This window comes from Fistularia commersonii, chromosome 19 (genome assembly GCF_037954325.1).
Source record: "Fistularia commersonii isolate RoL2024-O1a breed Wild chromosome 19, RoL_Fcom_v1.0, whole genome shotgun sequence".
NCBI lineage: Eukaryota > Metazoa > Chordata > Actinopteri > Syngnathiformes > Fistulariidae > Fistularia > Fistularia commersonii.
This window is the reverse complement of record NC_141302.1, coordinates 12,347,773-12,375,335: the sequence shown is the minus strand read 5'-3', so window position 1 is coordinate 12,375,335 and position 27,563 is coordinate 12,347,773. Positions and strand designations below refer to the sequence as shown.

Sequence of the window (27,563 nt, the reverse complement as noted above, 5' to 3'; positions counted from 1 at the left end):
AATGTTGTTTACCTCTGTATCAAATGCTGCATTTTCAAAATGCGATTAGTCTACTTAGTTAGATGACATTCAGTCACAACTCATGAATGCAGACTATTCAACTGTATATTCAACTGTATTTATAAGCAGGTAATATTGGTAAATGGGAAAGTGGCAGCTAATAAGTATTTTTGATTTTAATTTAAAACCCCAAAAATGTCAATACATTCAAATGTACTTATCAATTCATCAATGACCCCCTAATTATCATTTCATAATGCTATCATTTTTCTGTCAGACATATTAATAAGTGACTACACTGGATTTAAAGTATTTCACCCAGTTCAGGTTTTTATTTGTTAAAATTATCTACTTACTAACTTCTGATTCTTGCTTTTTTTTCCTGACCACAGAACAGAGCCTGGAGTTCAGCCTGACAGAAGAATACTGTCGCAACCATTTCCTGGTTGGTTTGCTGCTGAGAGAGTTAGCTGAGGCCTTGCAACAGGTCCATGAGGTTAGACAGCTGGCTGTGAGTTGTCTCAAGAACCTTCTCATTAAACATGCAATGGATGACCGCTACACAACCTTCAAGGTGAGAGAGGGCACTGTGGAGGGAAAAAGGCTTTACCCATTGTTTGTCTTTATAATTAGTAGAGGGTTAACATACATTATGTATACAAAAAAATATTGGGGCATTGATCACCACACCTACAAAAGCTGACCACCTATTTTAAATGAATAAGCATTGAATTGAGGTTGGTCCCCTTTTGCAGCTACTTCAGGTTTTACTATTCTATGAACAATTTCTACAAAGGGTTGTTTTGTGTGTGGGGAAATTTATTCCCATTCATCCAGGGCAACATGTGTGGGAGCAGGTCATATTCTGAGACAAGATTACCTGGCTAACACTTACGATTTAAGTTCAAACGTAATGGTTGGGCTAAGGTCATGATTCTGTAAGTCATTAAAAGTCCTCTACCATATACGCACCAAACCATGTGTTAGTGGACCCTTGTTTCTGCATTGGAGTCATGTTGGAAAAACTTCACAGCTTTCAAAGGGAAAGTCTTCACTGGCTTCTCAATGCTGAGTTATAGAATGTATATATAGGACTGTCTCAGATAATTAGAATATTGTGATACAGGTCTTTATCTTCTGTAATGCAATTACAAAAACAAAAATGTCATACATTCTGGATTCATTACAAATCAACTGAAATATTGCAAGCCTTTTATTATTTTAAGAATAAGAATAAGAATAAGAATAAGAACAACTTTATTAATCCCGAAGGAAATTGCAGTGCCAGAGTTACAGAAAATATAACAGTAACAAATAATAAAAGAAAGGCAGAATTAGAAATAAAAATAAACTATAAACTATAAAGTGCTTCAGTGAAATTATAAAGTGTCTTAGTAAGCAGTGATAAAACTATAAGTGTCTTAGTAACAAGTGAGGTAAGGAGTGCACAATAGTATGATAGAAGGGAACATTATAGTATAGCTATTATGAGATGAGATGAAATATTGCACAGTGTAGCTGTTATGAGATGAAATATTGCACAGTTTCTGAATATTGCACAGAAATGAGATATTGCACATTGTTGTTTGTTTTAAGTTAAAGATAGGTTGTTATGGTTGCCGGCGGCTGAATGGAGAGGAATTAAAAAGTCTGATCGCCTCAGGGAGGAAAGACCTCCTGTGGCGTTCAGTGGAGCTCCTCGGTGGTATCAGTCTACGGCTGAAAGAGCTCTGACAGGACGTCAGTGTGGCATGCAGGGGGTGATGGATGTTGTCCATGATGCTGAGGAGCTTCTTCAGCATCCTCCTCTCTGACACCTGCACCACAGACTCCAGCTCCACGCCCAGGACAGACCCAGCTCTCCTGATGAGCTTGTTGAGTCTGTTCACATCAGCTGTCTTGAGCCTGCTGCCCCAGCACACAACAGCGTAGAAGATGACGCTGGACACCACCGAGTGGTAGAACATCTGCAGCATGGTCCTGCAGACATTGAAAGATCTGAGCCTCCTGAGGAAGAACAGGCGGCTCTGACCCTTCTTGAAGCTGGCGTTGGTGTTAATAGTCCAGTCCAGTTTATTGTCCAAGTGGACACCCAGGTACTTATAACTGTCCACAATGTCCACCTCTGTACCCCTGATGGTGACTGGGGTCGGATGGGTCCTCTGTTTCCTGAAATCCACCACCAGCTCCTTTGTCTTTGTGACATTGAGCTGGAGATGGTTCAGTCCACACCACTCCACAAACCTGTCCACCACGCTCCTGTACTCCTCCTCCTGGCCTCTGTTGATGCAGCCCACGATGGCAGAGTCATCTGAGAATTTCTGCAGGTGGCAGGACTGCGAGGAGAACCTGAAGTCCGAGGTGTAGAGCGTGAACAGGAAGGGAGACAGGACTGTCCCCTGTGGCGCCCCCGTGCTGCTCACAATGGTGTCCGATGCGATGTTCCCCAGCCTCACGTACTGCGGCCGGCCTGTGAGGTAGTTGTTGATCCAGGCCGCGAGTGGAGCATCTACCTGCATGTCCAGAAGCTTCCTGTTCAGCAGGGCAGGTCGAATGGTGTTAAAAGCACTGGAGAAGTCAAAGAACATGACTCTCACAGTGCTTCCTACCTCCTCCAGGTGTGTGTAGATTCTGTGCAGCAGATAGATGATGGCGTCTTCCACTCCTATCCGGGGCTGGTATGCAAACTGCAGGGGGTCCAGCGAAGGTCCGACGACTGTGCGAAGGTGCCTCAGGACAAGCCTCTCCAGCGACTTCATGACGTGTGATGTCAGGGCCACTGGTCTGTAGTCACTGTGTGTGCTGGGATGCTTCACCTTGGGCACTGGGACCAGACATGAGGTTTTCCACCGGTCGGGTACAACCATCTGGGTCAGGCTCAGGTTGAAGAGACGTGAGAAGATCCCACACAGCTGAGAGGCACATCCTTTCAGCACTCTGGGGCTAAGGCCGTCAGGGCCGGCGGCAAGCATTGGCATACAGCAGGTCCAGAGTTTTATTGTCTCTTGTCTTGCAGTCCACAAACTGTTTGAAAGTGGGCAGAGATGATGACAGGGTGGCGCGGTTGAAATCCCCAGAGATGGCTATGAAGGCACTGGGGTGCCGGGTCTGGAGTCTCGCGACCGGGGAGCTGATGACGTCATTAATATTGCTGGTTATGGCTTACACCTTAAGAAAACTCAAAAATCCTATCTCAAAATATTATAATATCATGAAAAAGTAATTTTTGTTTTTGTAATTACATTACAGAAGAGAAAGAACTGTATCAACATCCACATGAGCCCAAGTTCATGTGATCCAACAGGTTTCACTCTTTTTTTTATCTTTACCTTTTCACATTCCAAAGCAGGTAATCCCACTAAATTCCTCTCTTGTTCCAACGAACGACACCCTCATTAGCATAACAGGTCCTGGACCTAGTGTCTGCCTATCAACTCTTCTGTTTACATAGCAAGCCACTGTAACGCAGACCTTCCCAAAACCCTGGCAGTTACATTTGTAGACTCTCCACAGGTCATTAGAACCAAACAAGCCTCCCGGATGAGGGGTGAAACATCTTCAAGTGAAGAAATTCAAGTCCAGTTGCCAAGACAAGAAGAGATTTTTTTTATATGGGTCTGAGTGAAACACATAGTTACACAGTTATTATGTTGTCTAAATAACCAGAAAACCAGGTTAGAGTCTGACAAATTAGATCTTCTACAGAGATATGGCACCTAACCATATCTTATAAATTTACTTACTATATATATGTGGGTCCTGTATACAACTAGGCTGTGCTGTTTAGACAAACCAAGTCCAGTCTTGCATCTGTTTTGTATATTATATGGACTTTCATGACATTTGCATGCCAGGTGAGATAAATGGGTGCATTATCTGCGTCAAACCAAACAAATGTAATGTCCATGTTGGATTGTTCACTGAGACTTCATGTCAGTCTCGTACTGAAACCAGACAGTCTTGATTGTGTAGGCGCCACTGATAATGGCTTGGAATAGATGGTCTCTGATGATGGATTGATGCGGCAGATGTTTGCTGAGAATGTGAAGTCAAACTGTCTGCCTTCACATTATGTTCATGGTGATACTATGTTGCATACAATGTTCAAAGCTTATAGAGGCATATTTGTTGTTTTAGAACCAGCAGGCCAGGATTTGTATGCTTTACCTACCACTATTTGAACTGCTCTACCAAAATCTGAAGCAACTATCTGCCCAGCCACCAACCTCCAGTCTTGGTCTTGGCCTGAATGTGAGTCCACCTGTGAAATATTATAATCAAGCATTATAGTCTGCTCGTGTTTGGATACTCAGAGTAATCGTCAATCATTTACAGGGTAATAATCCATCAGAATTAAATGTTTGAACAGAATGCAAACCTGTGTGTGTGTGTGTGTATGTGTGCGCGCGCGCACGTCCATGTGTGCATGTGTGCCTGTGTGTGTGTGTGTGTGTGTGTGTGTGTGTGTGTGTGTGTGTGTGTGCGTGTATGTGTGTGTGTGTGTGTGTCTGTGTGTGTGCCTGAACATTACTTTGACATTATGTAGACCCAAAATAATCAGTCATAATGGAGCGAAGAATAAAAACCAACATAGGTTTCAGTTCTTTAATCTTGTGGTTGCCCAGGGATCCAGAGATGATCTGATATCAGCTAGCTCCACAGACAGCAGGAGAGTCAGCACTGCTACTGAGAAGGACCATGGTGAGTTTGGAACAAGTCATACATACATCACAAGGTGTTAATTTTCCACTCAAATATCTATTTACTTTTAAACAGTATATATCAACCAACTTTAAAGAACTTGGCATAGAGCTGCAACAGATAGTTCTCTTGTTAAAAAGAAGGTTTGGTGTTTCTGAGTGGAGTTTGCTTGATTTACTGTTATTTGGATGGGTTCTCTGGGTTTTCCATCTTCCCCCCACGGTACTACATGCATTTTGGCATAGTGGCAGACTCCAAACTGTCTGTATGTATAAATGAGAGAGCGACTGGTTGGACGTCTCGAGTGATTGACAGGTAAATGGTCCAAGTTAAACCAGTGTCAGCTGAGCTTGGCAATCTGACCCATATGAACCCAATCTGAAAACCACAATGGTTTTCAGTTTTATGAAAAAAAATGTGAAGAGGTTAGGTTCAAAAAACGATCAAGTATTTGAAGAAAAAAAAACACCCTAAATAAATTATTCTTTTCTCTTTCTTATTAACCTCTTCATTAAAACCTGTATTAAAATTAGATTAAAGTACACAACATTAAGGTTTAAAACCAACCAAAAGTTTAACAAAGGGTCAAAATTGATATTGTGTTGTACACCTCTCTATGCTTTTATTTGCTTGGAATGTATATAGGGTGCATAGCGAATTTGCACTATCCACTGTCTCTTTCTACTAGAAGAGAACCATTTTTCTAGCGTTGGTGTGTGAGTGTGAGTGAGAGAGGGGCGAGCTGATGACATGAAATTACCAGTAGTCAATATGCATGCTGCCAATTAAATAGGGAATGAGAAATTCCTATGAATTACAATACACAATTGTAAATCTGACTCGAAAGTGTCAGTACCTTCCCATACACCACTGATGTATATTGTTTTTTTTTTTGTGGAAGGTTTTCCAATAGTGAGAGTTAAGCTCACTGTATATTTTGAAGGATCCATTTGAACAATCATGCTGCAGGACTCATTGACATACTATTTTTGAAATAGATTTGATTAAAATCATTTGACTCTAACAACATTGCACTGTGTTGATTCCTTGTCTCCTAGCTCAGAACGGCCATATTGTGAGAAGGGAGGACTCCAGGGGCTCTCTTTTCATGGATCCAGGAACACCCGATAGTATTGAGGTTGGTATCTAAACCCTGGATGACCAGCAATTCTTAAACCAACAAATGAGCAATGTATGCAATAGATTTGATTTGCTGAATTATATACGTTTAGTAAGTTTAAGAGCATTTATTTGATTCTTTCAGTCGTTTTATATGAGGATTGTGTGGTACATTAATAGCTGCAGCTTAAGAACATGCCACATATGAACTCAGTTTGAATTTATTATCTCAAATGTACTTTTGAACCATGATACTATTTTAATTGCAAAGTGCTGGTTGCCTGTGAAACAATGCCTGCATGCTTTGAACATCAAATCAATTGAAATGACATTAGTAATCACTTGTTTCTGAAGTGCTGCACTTCTTTTGATCTATTAACACATACTCTATCACACTTCTATTCATGAGGTTCCAATCACTGAATAAATCAAACACACATGGCTTACACAAGGGCTCACTCCAAATGATCCATGATTTTATTGAAAAAATACATATCAGCACCAATCAAGTCCTTTTTCAGATGTTTTAATGGAATGTTTTTGGTCAATGGAATTACAGAAACTTATCTTTAATCTATTTTGCTCATTCCATGTATTACATGTATTACATTCCAGCCCAACACATGTAATACACGTGTTAGATCGATTTCTACATATTTTTATTGAACACAAAGCCATTTAGAAAACAGAAACTAATACTTTTTATCCATTTCATACCTCATGTATGAAACACATATTATTGTGTTTATACTTAAAACTAAAGCCTTTTTATCTTTTTTTATCCTCTTTTTACAATGCAACTTGAAAATTTGACCTTACCTCTTCTTCCATTCCAGATTTCCCCATACAATACCAGAGCTCCTCTCTTGGCACCCTGTCATATGCTTTTTCTAGGTCCACAAAAACACAATGCAGCTCCCTCTGGCCTTCTCTGTACTTTTCTATTAGCATTCTCAAAGCAAATACTGCATCTGTAGTACTCTTTCTCGTCATGAAGCCATACTGCTGTTCACAAATGTTGACTTCTGCTCTCAGTCTAGTTTCCACTACTCTTTCCCATAACTTAATTGTGTGGCTCATCAACTGTATTCCTCTATAGTAATATCCCTCTATAATTATGGACATCCCCCTTATTCTTAAAAATGGGCACCATCACACTTTTTATCAATTCCTGAGGCATCCTCTCACTCCAGAAACTCTGCTGCAGCCTCTCCTAGACACTTCCATACCTCCACAGGTATATCATCAGGACTAACTCCTTTTCCACTCTTCATCCTCTTCAATGCCTTCCTCGCTTCACTTTTACTAATCTCTGCTACTTTGTGGTCTACATTAGTTCTCTTCTACCCTTGCCTCGCTTTCATTTTCCACGTTCATCAGCTCTTCAACGTACCCTTTCCATCTTCCGATTACTCTTCTAGCATCTGTCCTTTGTCCTCTTGATCATCCTTGTCACCAGAGTCACCTTACAAACCTCCATCCTGTGCTGTCTGGCTACACTCTCACCTGCAGCTACTTTGCAGTCACTGATCTCTTGTAGGTTACCTCATCTATTCAAGATGTAGCCTACCTGTGTGCTCCTACCTGTGCTCTAATAAGTTACCCTATGTTCCTGTCTGGAAAATGTGTTAACTACAGCCATTTCCATAATTTTTGCAAAGTCTACCACCATCTGTCCCTTTGCATTCCTATCCTGGGTACCAAACCTGCCCATCACTTCTTCATCCCCTCTATTGCCTGCACCAATATGTCCATTGAAGTCTGTACCAATTAACGCTCTCTCATCTCTGGGGATATTCTGCATCACTTCATCTAGTTCATTCAAGAACTTCTCCTTCTCCTCAAACTCACATCCCATCTGCGGGGCATAGCCACTAACAACATTGAGCATCACGCGTGTAATTTCCAATTTCAGACTTCTAAGTCTATCTGACATTCTTTTCACGTCCGGGACATTCCTCACGAACTCCTCATTCAAGATAACTCCTACTCCAGTTCTCTTCTTGTCAGTACCATGATAGTAAAACTTAAAGCCTGCTCCTAAGCTTCTAGCCTTACTACATTTCCACCTGGTCTTCTGGACACACAGTATATCCACCTTCCTTCTCTGCATCATGTCAATCAACTCTCTACCTTTTCCTGTCTCAATATTTGAAGTCCCTACTCTCAGTCCCACACTTTTGCCTTTTCTCTTCTCACTTTGGTTCCTAACATGCTTTCCTCCTCTCCTTCTTTGACCTACAGTAGCCCACTTTCCATTGGTTCCCTGTAGATTATCGGTACCAATGGCGGTCATTGTTAACCTGGGCCTCGACCGTTGCGGTTTGATCTGGTTATTATGATTAATTCGCATGTTTGGTTTCAGAAAAAGCTTTACGTCAGATACCCTTCCTGATGCAACCCTCTGCATTTATTCGGGCGTGGAACCGACTCAGGGGGACACTGGCCCGTGCCCCCCTTTGGCTGGCTCAGGGAGACACTGGCCCGTGACGCCCTGAGGCTGCATTAATATATAACCTTACCTGTCGTATCATATTTGCTTTGTTACAGTTGCAGAGGCGTGGCTCCACTATGAGCAGCAGTCCCATGCCTTCTGTTGGCAGACTGGGACATTATGAGGTCAAGGGTCTTCTGCTTTCTTTCCTGCACATTGTCAAGACATTGTCAGAAGGTCAGTGTTGGTGTATACTCATACTATGCATACTGCCATTCGTTATACAAACAGAATGCACAACAAGAAGCAAAAAAGGGAATGAAAAACAAATCTATCATTTGTCCCTTCTCTAATCCAAAGACACCATGATGACCTACTGGAACAAGATCAGTCCCCAAGACATCATGAATTTCCTCAGTTTGCTTGAGTGAGTAGCATACTTCAGGCAGATAACTGCTATGGTCTTCCTTTGGTTCATTGCAAAAGACAGTATTGCAGCATGTCAATCTTTATGAAAAAAAGACCCATCCTCTGCCTGGGTTCAAATAAATCAAACACAATTTTTCCATTCCATGAAAAAAGACATTCAAATTACTAAAGAGTCCTTTGTATTCCTTACAAAAAAGACTATTGAAATTAACAATAAATAAACAAAACTGAACTCAGTAATGTATTCTTGTGTCATGCAAGTATTTGTTGTGATTATTTCCTGCAGGATCTGTCTGGTTCAGTTTCGCTACGTTGGAAAGAGAAACATCGGCCGGTAAGACAGGGGTGAAACATAGGCACTGACTTGCCTATTTAACACAATGTATCTGCACAAAAAGCGTGTCAAAACAGTAAAGTTCAAAGTTTAGCTTAAAGTTCATTTGAAGTTGCTTTTCAGCTTGGTTACTGGCCTGTCTTGGATAAGCAATTGCTTCTCAAGAAAGTCTTAACTTGTCATTGTACCTAAATAATGGGCTTCAACCATATGCATAATCTCCCTTCCTGTTTCCTCCGTACGAATGCATATGAAGTTTGGCTTTTTCCTTATTCCTTCATTATGTCATTTATCCAGTCAGGAGGTGTGTGTGTCGAAGTTGTTCTCATCAGACAGAAAGTCTCAGACTCTCCCAGCTATTCGTTACAACAGATCAAGTCTCACGCAGGCTAAGCTACATCAGTTCAACACTATGGAAGCCTCGCTCACCCTCAATATAGGTAACCAAACAACTTGTTTGTAATAACCTTCCTTTACAGATGGTCTTTCAAATTTGTTTGTGTAATTTCTTTAAAAATAGTTGAAAAAAAATCAGTCATCTGTACATAGCTAGACACAGAGCTACTACCTCTTTCTCAAAGCTTGAATTTTTATTCAAAATACCAATTAATTACGGTAACCTTGACAAATTTCAGATGCGATTTTCTCTGCTCCCCCTCTCAATACAATTTTAAATGCATTTTAACATTGGCCATAGTCTACACACTACTACAGACAGGGTTTGTGGAAAGTGTCACCAACACTTAAAGCTGATCAGAGTAAAGGGATGTTAACACTGGGCTATGATGTAATGCTAAGATTGTAAACAGCATTCTGGCATCATAGACTGAGACGTCATCAAATATCTTGCCTCAAAGTGGGCATTTCCTTTTATTTTTTCATTTTTGAAGTAAACATACCATTGAGGTTGGTCTTTCCACTTCGGCAGTGGCCATGTCTAGCTAGGATTTCTGTCCCTCAAGAGCTAAGCAGCCTTTCAGTGCTCAGAAAAAATACATAGTGCACCTTCAGTGCACAGAGGGTCGTCAGTAACATGAAACTCAGTATAACTTATCATTATCCATTATGTATACCCTTTCTTGAGCAATAGCACACTGACCCTTAATATGAACTGCTGGTCTAAGCTGATCAAACACCTAAAAACTAAGAAAATAATTATTTTTGCTTTGGAGAGTACCAGTTCTACAACTTTGAAAGCTTAATGTCTGAGTTGCCATTAGACAGGGATCTGGTCCTCAGCCAAATGCTGAAGCATACCCCAAACCCCGCAATGACAAACAATCTGAAACAAAACAAAATGACAAACAAGCTGTCTATTCCAGTAACAGCTTTTCATCAAGGAAGTGTAATCAATTCAAATGCATAGTGGTCAGTGTTCACTTCCTCTATTGCTTCCAAAGACTCATGCCAGGTGGTCTCTTTTCCACAGTGATGACGTGAATGAACATACATGATGTCCTGTGTACGTTATTACCCAATTTGTGAACGCAAAAGAAACTTAAAGCCTACTAGCACCAAAGTTTACAATATATGGTCTATATTTTGATTCTCAAAAAGGTCCGCTTAAACCTAGAAGATTAATTCCCAAAACATTGATGAGCTCTGCAAGAATGTTATAAACTGCTTGTAGATCCCACAAGTCATCTCACGTGACACTCATGGACACTGAAAGTGCCACATCAAAACCACTAAGGATGCAGAGGAGTTTAATACTGGCATTTTAGACATCTCAAAAATATGGTTTCAAAAGTATAGTTAAATGACAATTGAATCCAGCAGCTAAAAGGCAGAAAAATAAACCACTTCCCCCATGAAATGTTTTCATTAAGCACAAAGACTTGGGATCAAAAAGGCTTTGAACTCCTGGTTTGAATTTGAAGAGTTTAATTAAGGCCAAAGCTGTGAATGCTAAGATGATAGCAGTATAGCAAGGCAGAAATGCCTGAAGAAAATCACATCCATATGCTGTAACAGACACAGACAGACATTTGCTGACCATGGACATGTTTGTGTCTGAGTGCAAACAGCAAAGCTGGATCAGACTTTTCCTTTTGAATTCCAGAGACTGTGCTACATAGAGTAAAATGGATAGCTGTCCAAATTACTGCAACAGTAAATAAAATCCACGTATACTATAAACCCTACGAGGACTTTGAATGCTCAGCTGCTTGGTTTATCCTTTGGAGTCTTTTCAGATGTTCATTTATGAAGGAGAACTTCCTCTATAGTAGAACTGCCACCATGAATATGTCAACACACTTGATGTCTTCATCTAAACAAATGTATGAACCCTTTCCGCTCTGCACTCATTTAGTTCAAATGATTTAGTTCAAGCCGTAATGCTCTTATCTCAAAGCAAAGAATAATCAGATACTGCTGACATTAGTCCTTAAAAGAAAGTCTGTTATTTGGTAATTGATTGAATCGAATATGCAGAATTATACACAGAAATACTTCTCGTTGAAATCTCCTCCTCATAACTGAACTTTTCTTCCCCTGAAAACGTTTCACTTCTCATCCAAGAGGCTTCTTTAGTTCCAGCAAATTAACCATCACCTGAATGACCGAGATCCGAGATCCATAGACATGTTGCTCAACAATTTGGGATGACCACCCTTCAACTTGTGTGGGAGTTGGAAAAGACTGCTAGAACATTTCCGAACTGAAGAAGCCTCTCGGATGAGACGTCAAATGTTTTCAAGGACAGAAAATTAAGTCAAGCTGCCATGATTTTAACAAGAATTAATTATGACATGGATGACTGAGAGCCTCCACGGATGAACAGAAAGAACGATGCAACACATCACACTTGATGGAGAGCAGTGTTTATTGCGTTACACGTGTAAATAATCAGTCTAGTAATCTATTCTTAGACAGAAACAACTCACTGATGTGTTCCTTGTGGCAATGTGAATGCTGACACAGCATCCAAATTAACTTCATGTGCAAATGCGTTTTAGGAGCGGGTCCATCTGATGCAGAAATCCATCATCAGGCTTTGCTTGAAGCCAACATTTCTGTTGAGGTGTGCCTGAGTGTCCTGGATGTCCTTTCTCTTTTCATCCAGTGCTTTAAGGTCAATAGACACACACAAACACACACAAATACACACACAAACAAACTTACAGAGAATATGAAAGGTATGAGATGGCACATCAAACAAAAAATCCACTGATTTGTGACAGAAATTGCAATGCCATAGTGGTTCATAATTTAGTGTTAACTTAACCTTGCACAGAAAGAGCTAAGCTAAAAACTAAAAATAAACTTATTCAAGGAAGTAATTCTTAGTTGATCTCTCCATTTATTTGGTCTTGCAATAAGCTTTCAGTTTAGGACTTGTTTTGTTGTCTTGTTTGTATGTGCATGTTAGACCCAGCTGCTGGACAGCGAAGGTCACAACGCGTTGATGAAGAAAGTGTTTGATGTTTACTTGACCTTCCTTAAAGTCAGCCAATCAGAAGCTGCCCTCAGACATGTTTTTGCTGCCCTCAGAGCTTTCATTAACAAGGTATGTCTACACACCAACATATTCACAAATAATGGAGAGTGACTGCAATAATGAAACATAGTAAGATACAGCTTCCTTAACACAGTTGAATAGAATACCCTTTGATAACGGCTGGAGGATGTGGTTCTGATTACTGTATATTCACTCCAAAATTGAAAGCCCTTTACTTTGGAGTTCACCCCTAAAATGACAGATTGAAGTGAATCAACCAGCTATTCCAACAATTTGTAAACTGTTTTATTTATTCATTCAAGAAAAAGGCAACTCCGGCCCACATAGGCCCCAGCTTGAATTAAACCAGGAGTCTTCATGTGAGGCTGGAGTGCTAACCACTGACCTTTGCCACCCATCAAATTCGATACGACCAGGCCCCTGTCTGTAATGCTTTCAGTTTTTATCCTTTATTTATTGTCAAACAAGGTATTGAAAAAGAAATGGCTGCTTTCAGCTGAGTAAAGCAGAAACATTGTGTGTGTTTAGGAATGGATTAGTGAAATTTGACTTAGTTCACTCATGAAAGATTGAATGTTTTTTCACTGATATACACAATTAAAAACATGGAATAAAGAGTGTCTGCAGAGAATGCTAAGTAATGTAAAAGAACAAAGAATATCAAGTGTACAATCCACAATCAATAGTGAGCACTGCACAGTAAGGTCCATATAGCATAGTCCTTTGGCAGATGTACACCTAAATCACATTTCCTAGTATATTGCACAAAATGTTACCAGAGACTGATAGAAGTGTATTGGGCTTGGGGGCAGAGTTTATTAGATAAAGTGACTGATTGCATGGATTACGTTGTTTTCATTAGCCATGAGGTTTAGTTCATATTTCTGTTTTCATACCAGAGGGAAGTTGTTGCTGTGTTTTTGTTTTGTACCAGCTGTACGAAGACACTTAGTTGCTTTTGAATACCAATGGCAGCAGTAGCAAAGGCACACATATCTTTTTGTTTCTAATACACTGTGTAGCTATAAAGTATCAATCCCCCTTGATAGATGGAAAAAATACTGGTACATCGTAGCTTTACGATGCAAAATCAGCTCATCGCTGGATGGTCCTCGCAGATAGATGTACTTTATTTCTATTTTCCTTTTTTGGTTCCAAATTGACTTCAGTCTCTGTCCCTATTGTTTTTCCACCTGTCCTCCCTTAATATTTTGCTCACTCTAATTCCAGTCAAAGAATCCACTTTTAATACACTAACATTTTTTTCCATCAGTTCCCATCTGTACTGTTTAAAGGACGTGTGACACTGTGCGAAGCATTATGCTGCGAGGTACTCAAGTGTTGTGTCTCGAAGCTGGGATCTCTCAGGGCAGAGGCATCAGCTCTGCTCTACTTACTCATGAGAAACAACTATGAGTACACTAAGAGGAAGACCTTCCTACGCACACATCTACAGGTAATTTGATATGACTGTTGATCAAACACATGACTGAGAGATTAAGCTGATTTTACAAACTCTGCCACTGTATTAGATTTTCAGCAACAATAGCAGAGTGATTCCTGGCTTACCCGAACTTTTTTTATTTTTTTTTTATTTTGCACAGATCATCATTGCTGTAAGCCAGCTTATTTCAGATGTAGCTCTGACTGGCAGTTCACGCTTCCAAGAGTCTCTCTCCATCATCAACAACTTTGCAAATAGTGACAAGGCTATGAAGGCAAGTAGAAGAAAAAAAGAGTTGGTATCCCAGCTCCATATACTGTATATTTATTGAAATTATACACTGTATAATTTAGAATACAAACTGTTTGCAACAGTTCTCAGCGCCAAACCAAGTATAACATCAACAATAGCTAATAGCAACAAAGCTAAATGATTTACTTGAGATTTTAAAGAAATTCATTGTGAACTCAAACTCCAATTGTAGTCATAGCACAGAGGCTACTGAGCACTTGTCCTTGTTGGACTTTTTCTTGACTTTTAATCAGTCACTGCCTACCCTTAGTAAAACAGCCCTGTCCCATGATCAAACTGCAATAAATGTCAATATGGCACCACAGTACAATGTACAATGTACATTTTGTGTATGCATGTACTAGTCAAATCATTTGACCCAAATTTGGCCCAAATTTGTGTAGTTTACCTGATTGTATTTGATGCATGATCCCATTGTTGGGATGTTGTTCAGATGTCAAGCATTTTCAACCTAATGAGAGTTATCACATTAATTCCATACCTGCTTTATCTTCATTTGTGGTTACTTGTTTGTGTATATTTCAGTCCACAGCTTTCCCCTCAGAAGTTAAGGGTCTGACCAAGAGGATTCGTACAGTGCTGATGGCCACTGCACAAATGAGGGAGCACGAGAAAGATCCTGAAATGTTGCTGGATCTCCAATACAGCCTGGCTCGCTCCTACGCTAGCACACCAGAACTGAGACGGACATGGCTAGACAGCATGGCCCGTGCACACCTTAAGAACAGTGATCTTTCTGAGGTACAACTAGGGAGACTTTGGTGATTTTGGTATTTCTTTTTTTTTTCTGATCACTTCATTTTGAATAAATGAGAAAATTCCGGCAGTGAGTGCTAATGAAGATAGTTCATGAAACACCACACAGCCTCTGACGGGGACGACATAAAATGCTGTCTTATGACGCCAAGTCTGACATGAACTAATTGACATAGTTGTTTAAATTCACATTATACATATGCTTTATTACCAAGATACAGCACATTACAAAGTAACCCAAGATATTAGTATACAGTTTATACAGTTTGCAGGTGTTTGTTATTGAATCGGAAAGTTAATTTTGATCTGACAGAAGTAATTGCCACCCTCAGGGCCAAAGTGTCATGAACTAACCGTCCATACACTATTACAGGTTCCAGCCTATAAAACAAGGTGTGGCTCATAAGGCAACTCGAGCGTCTGGGGAGCCGCATTCAGATTAAAAAAAACTCTCACGGGACAAATACAATTATGTGTAACATAAACGAACCGTTATTGGTACCATTCTTGTTCTGTTTAAGATGTTGACCAGACATCCCATTTGTTCACAAAGCTCTTTCTGTTGTAAACTTTGCTGTTTCTTTTGAAAGACAAGCATTACAATCTTTGTCTCTCTGCCCCCACAGGCAGCCATGTGTTACGTTCATGTGGCGGCACTGGTTGCAGAATACCTGCACAGGAAAAGTAAGACACTGCTCCAGAAAGCACATGCAAATTTACAAAACACATATTGTAATTTGTAGCCTACACAAATACTATAATTTCAGAATGGTTTTGTTAGGAAGCTTAAGCTATGTTGGCTGAAAGGCAACTAACCAAAGTTAAATATTTGTGAATGCCAAAGTAGCATCACGCTAAAATACATACTCAAACTGTCGCTGTGTAGACAAATTGTTCTCATGAAAAACTGTCAACAAGTGAATGGACTTCTTTCTCTTCTGTATAATACCTTTGTATTGAATCCTTTGACGATATGCCATGTTTGACACATAATTTAATTAAGCTCTCATGATATTTTCTATGATTTTCATATGTTGTGGCAGTCATTGCAACCTAAAAAATAAGTCAAATATAATTTTTGCAACAAGCTTAGTGGAGTATATTTGACTGGCATTCTCTTTTTATCAGAGCTGTTTCAAAGTGGCCTCACTGCATTTAAAAAGATTACAGTGAATATTGAGGAGGAAGCCGCAATGAAGGAGGACACTGGAATGCAAGATGTTTACTACACTGAGGTGGGTTCATCTGCACAGGATTAATTTATAAGACACTGGAAAGGTTTTAATTTGCTTTCACAATATTACTGAAGGCATCACAAATTAATTAGTTGGTGGTAAATTGGTGATGAGTTGACCTCACCAATATCAACTTAAGTCTCAAATTTCTCGTCTGGAGCTTCTACTGCTTTTGACACGTTATTTATCTTAATCTATATAATTTAAACAAGATCTGCACTATGTAAGAAAAATACAACTGAGAAAGCTATTACAAAAATGCATTGTTGCTGTTTTTAATTGATTTACTCCAAGGTTTTATTTGATTTTTCCTTGTACTGCTCTAAACCAAATTCTTTTGATCAACTATTATTTTATTTTATAAAGGAGTTTATATCCCATGTTCTGTCCTTTTTAGGAGGTCTTGGTGGAGCACCTCGAAATCTGTGTTGAAGCACTGTGGAAAGCTGAACGCTATGAGCTCATCACACACATTGCCAAACTCATTATACCCATATATGAGAAGCGTCATGAGTATGAGGTAATGTAGTAGCATTTCCACACTTACAAATGTATGTATAAGTATGTAACCAGTATTTTACTACAGGGTCTCATATGAAAGAAAATGTTCCCTGTTTACTATTGTGCGAATCTTGTCCAATTTTTTTAGCAATTAATATTCTTCTTGGCTAAACCTTGTAGATTGTAGTTAAATTTTGTATTCAGTTTATTCAAATTTGTCACTTCACAAAGAAATTCAGGTTCTGTAAATCCTCAGAACCACTCAGGACACTAAAGATATAAAAGCAATAATACAATGTTGGTTCGTACAATTGTGCTGCAGTATGGGATGATGTGATTGCGCAGTGAGGTTAAAATTTTTAATAAGAAAGGTATGTGTAATACGAAGACATTTCAAAAACTTTCACATACTTGAATTACTTTCTCATTGGATGGCATGAGTGTCTGTGGGAACGACAGCAAAAGTTGCCAAGCCGGAATGATTGGAGCTTCTGCAAATTGTATCTTTATATGCAATGGTTCTGTCCGAATGATACTCCGCATACTTCAGATCAAATGGTTATATTTGGAGTTACCAGTTTTTACTGTCATTATCTATATCAAAGTATACCTAAATTGGATTTTCTTTTGACATGCCATCCATGTATTTTTTCTTTCCAGAGTGACATGTTTAATTAGACGAAGGAGGGGTGGCTGAACTAAGCAGCTGCTGACTTTTGTTTTGCCAAAATCTTCTTATATAACTTACTCTAGATTGAGATTTATTTGTAACTGTCTTTTCTGTCAGTTAATGCAAATTCTTGCTGTCCCTGGAATTCAAAATACAAACAAATAAGCCTCAGTCCTCTCAAATAGAAAATTCAGCTCCTCTTAACTGAAAAACGTGTCTCTGAAAACAAGTGAGAACAGGTGTTTAAGTGTTTGCACAACTACTAACATACCCCCAGAGGGAAAAGAAACTGATCAGTCTTTTTCGCATTTGCTCCCATGCCTCTGTTAGTATTAGGTAATCTGAGATGTTAATCCAGCAAAGTGACTTCATAACCCTTCGTCTACCAATATATTCACTATCCCTCCTCTGTATATGACTGAACCATCTCAGTCTGATATCCCAATGTTTGTCAAAATTCTTTATTGCCAATAGACTAGAAATTTTAAAAAAAATACTGACGAAGTTAGATGATCCACATATATTTCGGACCCCTTTCACTTCCATTCGGTCTGCCGTTGTTATCAATCTTGTCTTATAACCCTGAAACAGCATCCATTTAGAGGAAAGGCAGCACAATTCTCTCATGGTCCAGTATAGGTTTACATACATTTGCAGAATAAATAAAGTTTATTCAAATTGAGATTCAGATTTATTTTCCAGTTCAAATATATGCACCTATATAAATATATGCTATATACAATATGCTCCTTTGATCGTCTATAGTAAGCTTGCATGCCCTTTAGTGTGTATACGTATGTCTTTTTCTCATTATTTTCTATGGCTGATTATATCCAAATCCAGGATGTTCTCTCTTTCAGTTAAATGGCAAGTTTGTTTGCAAGTGCACTTTGCTTGATTCCATTATTATTCATTATTTGCAGACGTGTGTAACAAGTTTGTCTTTAGAAAATGTTTTATTAGTGTGACCAAATAGATATGACTATAACTATCGTGTTTTATATGAATTTTTATGGATATACAGTACATAATGTTAATTTCTATGCTAACCTCTCGCCTCTGTAGATAATCCTACTGCTTGTTCTAATATTTCAGAAACTAAGCCGTCTGTATGAGACTCTGCATAGAGCCTATAATAAAATCATGGAGGTGATACAATCAGGCCGCAGGCTACTTGGGACTTACTTCAGAGTTGCTTTCTATGGACAGGTAACAATCAACCATTTTATAGCACCACTTCTTGATGCATAAAAATGTCTTCAGATGCAGTATTAGAAAACCTGAATGTAAAGTGAAATCTCTAATGCACCAGAGAATAGCCATCCTTGTAATAATTCAATGTAGTTTTCAGTTGAAAACTGGTAGAACTATATTTCTATATTTTGTTGGAGAATTTCAGTTTGATTAATTTAAATCAGAGAATTGTTTCCTCTCTTTGTCTTTTAATGTTCCTTATTTATCATGAGAACTGCACTATTACTACTACTACTGCAAACTATTATGCTTATGCTGAAGGCAAAAATTAGGGCAGGGCAAGATATTCGTATAGATCTAATAACAGTGTAAAATCAGACTGTTAAATTGTTGCAATATCAAATTCTGAAATTTTATTTTACTGCTTTACAAAATATTAACAGAAAACACTATAATTTGCTGGCAACCAGTCCGGGTTGTACTTCACCCCTGGCCCAATGACAGTGGGGATAGGCTCCAGCTTCCTTGTGGCTCTAAGTGTAGGATTAGTAGAAGTTAATGAATCCATGACTGAATTAGCAAAAATTAAAATGGGACATCACCTGATCATTCAGTAAGAGACTAGTCTTAATTCTGCAAGGAGTTTAAAAGCAACAAGAAAACAAATGACTGCAAATGTTTTAGATGAATTCTCAAATAATCAATATTGTATTGCCAAAGTCAAATCAGTTATCTTTGTCAGATTTTAATGATAATTTTAGTTCTTGTGATCTTGAACTATAGCACTTTGATGGGGCATTTTCTCAAATGTCTCAAATGTTTAAGTGTTTGCATGTTTAAATGTTCTTGTTTGCTACAAGAATTTAATTTTGAGAGGCGCTTCCTGGCACTGTCACAACAACAAATCTGACAGAGCTCTCTGCCTCTCCCAGCAGCTGCACCTTGCCGAGTTCTTTTGAGGCATTTATTTCCTGCTCAGTTAGTTTCCTGTTGTTGTTTTTTTTTCATTTTTTCATTCAACAGGCGTGGTCTAATTATCCAAAGACCTCCTTTCATTACCCTGGTTGGTGTATCAGTGTCTCATGTTTTAGAAAAAAGCATTTGAGAAAGTTATATTCAAAACTCAAACCTTGTTTCAAATACTTCAATGTTTGGTGTTTGGAAAGCAAGCTTTCACTGTAAATGCTATGGATTGTACATTTATATCTCACAAGCTTAAAGAATAGTTAGAGCAATTTGTGTTTTTCAATTACTCACTCAATCAATCAGTCACTGTTGTTGAAAATTCCACAGTCAGGGCTTTTTCCTGGGATTTACACTGTTTGTTGTGAGGCCGCCCATGCAACCGCCCCTCTTGTCTGGCATGACAAGAACCAGCACTCTGTGCACCTAGTAATCCAAGGCTTTGTGTAAGCCTGCAATGGCACGAGTGAATAATAGGGATGGGCGGACTCATTCTCTAAAGACCTTTTTTTAACCCCCATGTATCCATGCCTTTTGTCATTAGTTGTAGTCAAACATCATCTAATCTCTTGATCCTAGTGTGCTTGCACAGTTTATTATTATTGGCTTCCAAATTAACTTCCCACCGAAAGATTATGGGAAAACTTGCTGCAGAAAAACAAAAATGTGTGATAAAGTAACTCCTCCCTCAGCAAAGGTTAGACTCTAAGCTTGCTTATAATGTACTAGGAGGGTTTGATTCATAAACCAAATCAAAAAGCTGTCATAACCTTGTTCGGAGAAGTTCATGCATAACCTGGGCATTTTACGGCCCGCGGGCCACATCCGGCCCGTTTTGCTTTTTTATCCAGCCTGTCAAACTATTTTCTTTGAATATTTTAATAAATATCTTCAATCAATATTGAATTTAGAAACTTCTTATTTTTCCTTTTGTCTTAATTTTTTTGGATTACATACAAAATAATGTTGGTACATTTATATGATCATTAACTATTTTAAAGTCGAAATAAAATGCCAAAAAAGTAAATATTTAGATTTCAATTTTCATTTTTTTCAATTTCCATGATATCTAGTTGGCCCGCACATAAAAATTGAAAAAGAAATGTGGCCCGCCAACAAAAATAATTGCCCACCCCTGATATATAAGGTTTTTTCAGAATGTGAAAAAAACAGCTTTCAATTACCTCTGACCTTAATGACTAAATTAAGTCATATATTTGTCCTTTTTTTTGCTTTTGGCTTTCTCATTTCATATTTATAAGATTTAACATATGTTTTGCACAGGGCTTCTTTGAAGAGGAGGATGGGAAGGAGTACATCTACAAGGAGCCAAAGCTTACAGGCTTATCAGAAATCTCCCAGCGGCTGCTGACTCTTTACGGAGAGAAGTTTGGACCAGAAAATCTCAGGATAATTCAGGACTCAAACAAGGTGTGGGGGATCACTGGCAGAAGCAAAATGGGACATTAACAACCAAGAGTCTTTTGTCTTGGAATGCAGTTTCGCTTGTGTTTTTTTTAGAAAAGTATTTTTAATGCCTTCTGGCCTAGCCTTCATAATGCATAGCATGACTGATGAGTTCAACTGGGGGAAAGTTATTTAAACAATTACTATTTGGAAAGTCAGGTATTGTAAGGTTACTTATATTCATGTAATTCTTGTGACTTCATTGCTGTCCTTAGCACTTCTAATCTTGGAGTTTTACTTCACACAGGTAAACCCAAAAGACCTGGACCCCAAGTTTGCCTATGTACAGGTGACATTTGTCAAACCGTACTTTGAAGATAAGGAGGCGCCAGAGAAGAAGACTGACTTTGAGAAGTGCCATAACATCAGCCGATTCGTGTTTGAGACGCCATACACGCTGTCCGGAAAAAAACACGGCGGTGTTGAGGAGCAGTGCAAGAGGAGGACTGTGCTCACAAGTACATAAGACTCAAAGTCATACAGCAACTTTATTGTTATCTTTGTCATCAGTGTAAAATGTGGAAGAAATGCAATTGATAAAGAGGCAGCAATGAAGCAGTCTCATTGTTGCTAATAAGAAACTAAAGAGTAGATATGAGGTGCATTTTCTGGAGTAAGGTGCCTTCTCTGGCCAATAAATTACCCAAAATGTTCTTAAATAAACAGATGAAAAAATGTATCCAAGGGCACAGTTGAAATGGATGAAGGTAGCCACAACCAACTGAAAAAAATGGCTTAGGGCTTCAGAAATGTCCACTTTGTGGATACATAATTTGAGCCTGTTGGATCTGGCCTGATACAATTTGATAATATATATTGATATTATATATATAATTAGTATATATTATATATATGTTATTTACGTATATTATTGATATACATTATATATGTGTGTGTGGGGGGGTATATATGTATACACACACACACATATATATACACATATATATGTATGTATACATACATATATATATGCATATATATATATATATATATATATACATATATATATATATATATATATATATATATATATAGTTATAGTCAAGCTGTTTTTTTTTCTTCTTAAAAATAGTCAAATATTTGCACCATGAAAGTTTCTTATTCTTAGGTGTACAACTGAAATCAGCTTCCAGGTAGTAGAGAATATGTTCATGTTTTGTTTTCTTTAGCTAACATGATGTATTGGTTATATACAGGCAAAATCCTAGTCTTCTTTGTTCTAGATCAGAAGATTCCTTTTTATCCTAAAACTTCTTTTATTCACTTTCATCTCCAGCTGCTAACACCTTTCCATATGTTAAGAAGCGCGTGGAGGTTGTCAGTGAGAAGCAGGTCGAGCTGAAGCCAGTGGATGTGGCGATAGATGAGATGAAGGCAAGGACAGCAGAATTAACCAAGCTGTGCTCCTGCCAGGAGGTGGACATGATCCAGCTCCAGCTCAAACTGCAGGGCTGCGTCTCTGTGCAGGTGAGGATCATTTTTTCAAAGATAAGTTTAAGGTTTTCCAAGCTTGGCTCACCTTGCTGAGGCATGCTTTGCTTCAGGTGAATGCAGGTCCCATGGCCTATGCCAGAGCATTCCTTGATGACAGTAAATCCAACCAGACAGGCAACAAGAAAGGAAAAGAGCTTAAAGACATTTTCAGGTAACCCTTTCCTTTAATATCCTGCAGATAAGCAACATGTTGGGTCACATTGGAATATAAAATATCTGTTTTTTTCTGGCACTGGCTTGAATACAGGGTTAATTCAAAAGATATAGTCTCTTTCTCTCTCTCTCTTGCTCACATTTCTCTCTTACTAAATATACATATATATCATCTTTTGTTTAATGCTTGCAGACGGTTTGTTCAAGCATGCAGCATGGCTCTGGACATCAACGAACGTCTCATCAAAGAGGATCAGTTTGAGTACCACGAGGGCCTGAAGGCCAACTTTAAAGACATGGTAAAAGAGCTATCTGACATCATCCATGAGCAGGTAATTTTACATTTCTAAATGTTATAAACCTGATCATGCCTGACTGGGTGAGATGTTTAATAGTTCGATGACGCTCCTATGCGGGCAACAAAATAATAAGCACAAGTTGACCATATTACTGAAATAGATTTAACTGGATTATTATTCATTTCAACAATTTTTTTCCTGTATTGTGTTAATGTGTTAGTTTGTTGAAAACATATGCTATATATTCAGAAAATGCAACAACAAAAGAATCTTAATCATACCACACAACTGTTTGAATTGTCATCATGTATTTTATTAGACGCAGTTGGCTGCTTTTCTCTGGTACTGGAGCTCAGTTGGCTTGCAATCAACGCTCGATTAAAAAAAAAATGTTTGTTTGTCTTTTGGGTGGGTCAACTTTTGAGTCGATGCATAAAGTTGTGGTTTCAACAATCAGCAGAGCAGAATCTCATTATCACTGCATTAAAGTGGGCCATCCTCCCTGTTAAAAGCATGTAATGAGATTAAAACTGTAAGATGTGTGTAGTAACGGTTCCTTGCAAACTGTAGGGGAGCTAGTAGGCATTTCTTTATGGTCAATACTGTCTATTGCAAAGGGATTGGGTTACTTTTATTATATCCTTAAATATATTGATCCTTGCACTAGAAGTAAACTGTGCAAAATGTTTGAGCATCTTTGTTAAGCTATAAAACAACAGTAGAAAACCTCGAAATCACTTCAATAATGCTATTAATGTGACCCTTATGTTTCTCCTCTAAACACAGGGGCCTTAGTTTTATTAATAAGTCATTACAGTGAGATCCATTTCTTGCTTTTCTATTTTAAACTTATGCAGATCTTGCCTTTTACTAAAATTATTCTCACCAGCAATATCACTTTGCTCCACCAGGTTTAAACACTGCAGTGAAAACATGACTTGGCCAAGCAGAGTGACTTACCTGCTCTCTGTCCTATCACATCATATTATAATCACTCAATTTACTGCACTATTGCTTCAAGGTCTCTTGTCATTTGCATTCAACTTGTCTTCCCATCAGTGGCTCCTACTCCTACAGGCAAAACACATAAAGTGTGTTGTTTTGGTTTTCTTTTTAATCTGTGCTGGTTTCCCCAAACTAACAGATCTGTTGTTTTCTCTCTACTGCGCTGGCCTTTAGCTTTGAGGAAAAAAAAAACAGGTAATGTCGTGCATGTGGGTCCAAAATCTTTATATACATCCTAATATTTATCATATATTTGGATGCAAAGTAACATCATGACAGAATTTGAATATATATCTGTCATATATGAATGAATTACATTTCCTATTAAAGGAAGCTTACAAATTAAAAATAATTTTCAAAGTCAAGGGGCTTAGTTGGAAACATCTAAAATGGGTCTTATATTTTGCCACAAAGAGACATTATTGCTGATTAGCAGTTTTACACGACCAGGTGTTAACCAGCTGATAGCTGTCAGTTCCATATTTATTTATTTATTCGACTGTCTGTGTATTTCTCTCAGTATCATGATGTATCCAAATTATATGTGGCAGGTTTATATGAACATTGGCACTCCCAAGTTTCCCTTCCCCAATGAATTTGATACTTTATCCATACATTTGTGCTTGCGATTGTATGCAAAACATTGTGTCAATGTGAAGTGTGAAACAAATATCTTCGTCTGCTTAGGGAAAATAACACCTTCTGCCATGTTGTTAGCCAAGCAATTCTGCATCCTCTGATATAATTTCATCAATGAAAATTATTCAAATTAAAATTTCATTTAATTGCAAAGTAAAATGTAGAATTGTAATTTTCGAAAAAAAACAAACTGAGATCAGTATAATTTGAATTGAATTATAGTACAGATTTTGCCAAGGCTAATTCCATTGATTTTTGGTCAGTACTGGATCAATGCGGTTGGTCCAGCACTTCCTGTTTTTGCTGTGAATGTGCCCGGATGTCTTGTTGTTTAACATTACTCCAGGACTCTGTGAATGCTTACTTATCCATGATTTGTGTTCAGTGCTCATCACAATGGCACTAAGAACCTTGGAAAATCTTGCAATCTTGAAATCTTTTGATATTCAGGGTCTAGTTTGAAGGGGTGACTATATAAATGAGGATTAGAGAGTCTTACTTTTACAGTCGAATCAAAAAAACACATACCCTTCATAAGTTCACAATTAAAATGTTAAAACTAAGAGTTTTAACCATCTCCATATCTGCCCAAACAGAGAGTTTGGGCAGATATGGATAATCTTGTTGCGTGAGTGTTTGTTAGGTAGAGAACAAGACTGAATTCAGAATAATCAAAATTGTATTTTGCAAGAGCATGAATCCGCATGTGAGACCTTCCTGAGTGAAAGGCAAAGTCTTTCATTGGTTAAAAAAATGCTGCCCAAATGATGCTAACATGATAGTCAAAAGAAACTGTGTTTCATACAGAGGGACTGTTTGATGGAAATAACCACAATTGTTTAATACCATCTTTGTAAACCAATGAGATCCACTCATACTTTTTGGCAGAACTGGATACCCTTATATTCATCACACGTCAGATAAATAAGGGCATATCTTTTTTGGAAATAAAAAAGGGAAGATGTTTTAGCATGCAGCTACATGTTTAAATTATGTTGAGTGAAGTGATGTAAAGTTGAAACATCAAGACGTTCATACTTGTTTAGAATGCTCACTTGAAGGCTCTTAAATTCTTCAAATTATGGAACTCCATCATTTTTATTTGTAATGTACCATCAGCATAATTCAGCCTCAAATGAGATCAGTACAAATGATTGCTTTTCTGTTTTCACTATGAACCTAGATCTACCAGGAAGATATGATGCGCTCACTGTTAAAAAACTCCCTCCATGTTTTTCGTGCCATCAGCGGGACCTCTACTGACCTTGGCTGACCTGCCCACCACCTCCTTTTATGTGCACCTTCTCACTGTTCCAATGTCGATGACAAATGAACACTACCTGGGTGTAGTGTTCAGATGTATTACCCCGACTAACAGTCGTATCTCAGGTGTAGATGTGACGTGTTTAGCCTCTCTAGGTTGTGTTGCAATTTTCCCCCACTTTGGCAACAAACTGCAGGACTTTTTCCTTAGCAATGTATCAAAGCAATTTTCCTCCTGTTTTGCAATGTTGCTCCCGTATACAGGACACATCTTTTTTTCCCAGAAGGATGCATGCTATAATGGTCGCATGGAATTTAAGTGGATAGGTATCACAATAAACAAAAATATAATAATGGTACCATGTCAAGGTTAGACTTCAAAGGACAGATGTTCATTCCAGTTAAACTGACAACATGAGGAATAGATGAGACATATCAAAAGAAAACCAAGAAGGCAGTATTGAGCACTTGGGTGCTCGTTGTTTGTGCAGAGAAATATGTTAAAGCTTTTGCGATCAGTTCTAAAATTTTAGAATGAAAGGGATGGCCATCAGGTTTGGGAGCAAGTTTCCAAACAAGATGTCCTAAGTTGGATATTTGATCAAATGTAGACAACTCATCGGTGGGAAAAATGTCTTTGATTGCAGTGGAGATGATGAATAATGTCATGTCAAATATAAAATTATTTTGCTTGCAGATCAGTTCTGTATTATAAAGATAGAACATGTTCTCATGTGCTCTGTAATGGATTGTAAGCAGAAGTCACATAAAGTCTGTGGGAAGAGGAAAAACTGATTCAGCAGTGTGATAATATTTACCTCAGTGGAGTCAGTCTGTTCCTTTCGTCTGGTCATGTTCCAGTGCCTTTGTGCTTCGCCTTTTCAAAAGATCTCACAGTAAATGAAACCCCATATGCTGCTTATTCAAAGTATTTCACAAGTGCTACACTGAAATTAGCGGATAAACTAATTATTTAAGCAGGTGTACATAATTTGTCATGCTGTAAATTTAATTCTTTATCCATGTATGTTTGTACGTATGTATTTATATTTGTAACAGGTTGGACTCTTGCTTAGCTCAAACCTGACCCAGCAGAGATTTTTTAATGCATTGTATACTGAAGTGCAGCTGCTCGCCAAACTTATTTGTACAGCATTTTTCCCAATAAAAACATTTAGATTCAATAATGATTCCTGTCCTTGAATATTTCACATAAGTGTTTCCACCGGAGGTCCATTTAGTATATGCTCTGGTGTTTTTATTGCAAAAAATGTTGACACGTAGCTACAGAAGTAAAAGTAAACTTGTTGAACTAACAAGCATGAAGAGCTTTCCAGATGCTTAGATAATGACCACATGTCCATGGCAACAGGACCACACTTATGCTGTGGAACCTAATGTGACGGACAGTTCAGGTTCTAAAATTAATAGAATTCGGTCAATTTTTCTGATCGTTTGACTGATGTACAAACTACAGTTGAAAATGTTGCTTAATATAACTGAATATCTGTAATGTGAACAGAACATTTGCTTTTATTGTTGACATCTGATTCCAAAGTGACACCAGGTTGCTATGGTCTGTTAAATTCTTTCACACCAAAGCAAAAGCTTTTTCGTAATTGGCAGCACTGGAAAAAAATGTCTTCAACCTAGTAGACACCTTTTCTTTAAAAAAAAAAACAAAAAAA

The 27,563-nt window shown here is 38.2% G+C and overlaps 1 protein-coding gene across 3 annotated transcripts in view; it reads left to right on the top strand.

The window, feature by feature from the left end:
- Positions 1 to 27,065, top strand: part of dock11 (dedicator of cytokinesis 11) — a 61,017-nt gene extending 33,952 nt beyond the window's left edge. For 2 of the 3 annotated variants that reach the window (XM_086166038.1, XM_086166037.1), the window contains 23 exons: positions 393 to 574; positions 4,138 to 4,251; positions 4,626 to 4,701; positions 5,760 to 5,839; positions 8,371 to 8,491; positions 8,615 to 8,681; positions 8,970 to 9,017; positions 9,315 to 9,457; positions 11,978 to 12,093; positions 12,391 to 12,528; positions 13,754 to 13,936; positions 14,085 to 14,198; positions 14,762 to 14,977; positions 15,619 to 15,676; positions 16,121 to 16,227; positions 16,625 to 16,747; positions 18,494 to 18,607; positions 20,840 to 20,986; positions 21,270 to 21,480; positions 22,299 to 22,489; positions 22,567 to 22,667; positions 22,863 to 23,001; positions 25,796 to 27,065. In XM_086166038.1, the coding sequence (XP_086022164.1) occupies positions 393 to 574; positions 4,138 to 4,251; positions 4,626 to 4,701; positions 5,760 to 5,839; positions 8,371 to 8,491; positions 8,615 to 8,681; positions 8,970 to 9,017; positions 9,315 to 9,457; positions 11,978 to 12,093; positions 12,391 to 12,528; positions 13,754 to 13,936; positions 14,085 to 14,198; positions 14,762 to 14,977; positions 15,619 to 15,676; positions 16,121 to 16,227; positions 16,625 to 16,747; positions 18,494 to 18,607; positions 20,840 to 20,986; positions 21,270 to 21,480; positions 22,299 to 22,489; positions 22,567 to 22,667; positions 22,863 to 23,001; positions 25,796 to 25,885 (2,879 nt within the window). In that variant the 3' untranslated portion in view covers positions 25,886 to 27,065. Of the gene's footprint in view, positions 1 to 392; positions 575 to 4,137; positions 4,252 to 4,625; positions 4,702 to 5,759; positions 5,840 to 8,370; positions 8,492 to 8,614; positions 8,682 to 8,969; positions 9,018 to 9,314; positions 9,458 to 11,977; positions 12,094 to 12,390; positions 12,529 to 13,753; positions 13,937 to 14,084; positions 14,199 to 14,761; positions 14,978 to 15,618; positions 15,677 to 16,120; positions 16,228 to 16,624; positions 16,748 to 18,493; positions 18,608 to 20,839; positions 20,987 to 21,269; positions 21,481 to 22,298; positions 22,490 to 22,566; positions 22,668 to 22,862; positions 23,002 to 24,147; positions 24,169 to 25,795 lie in introns of all 3 variants that reach the window. The other variant, XM_086166039.1, reaches the window with a different exon arrangement.
- Positions 27,066 to 27,563: the final 498 nt, after the last annotated feature.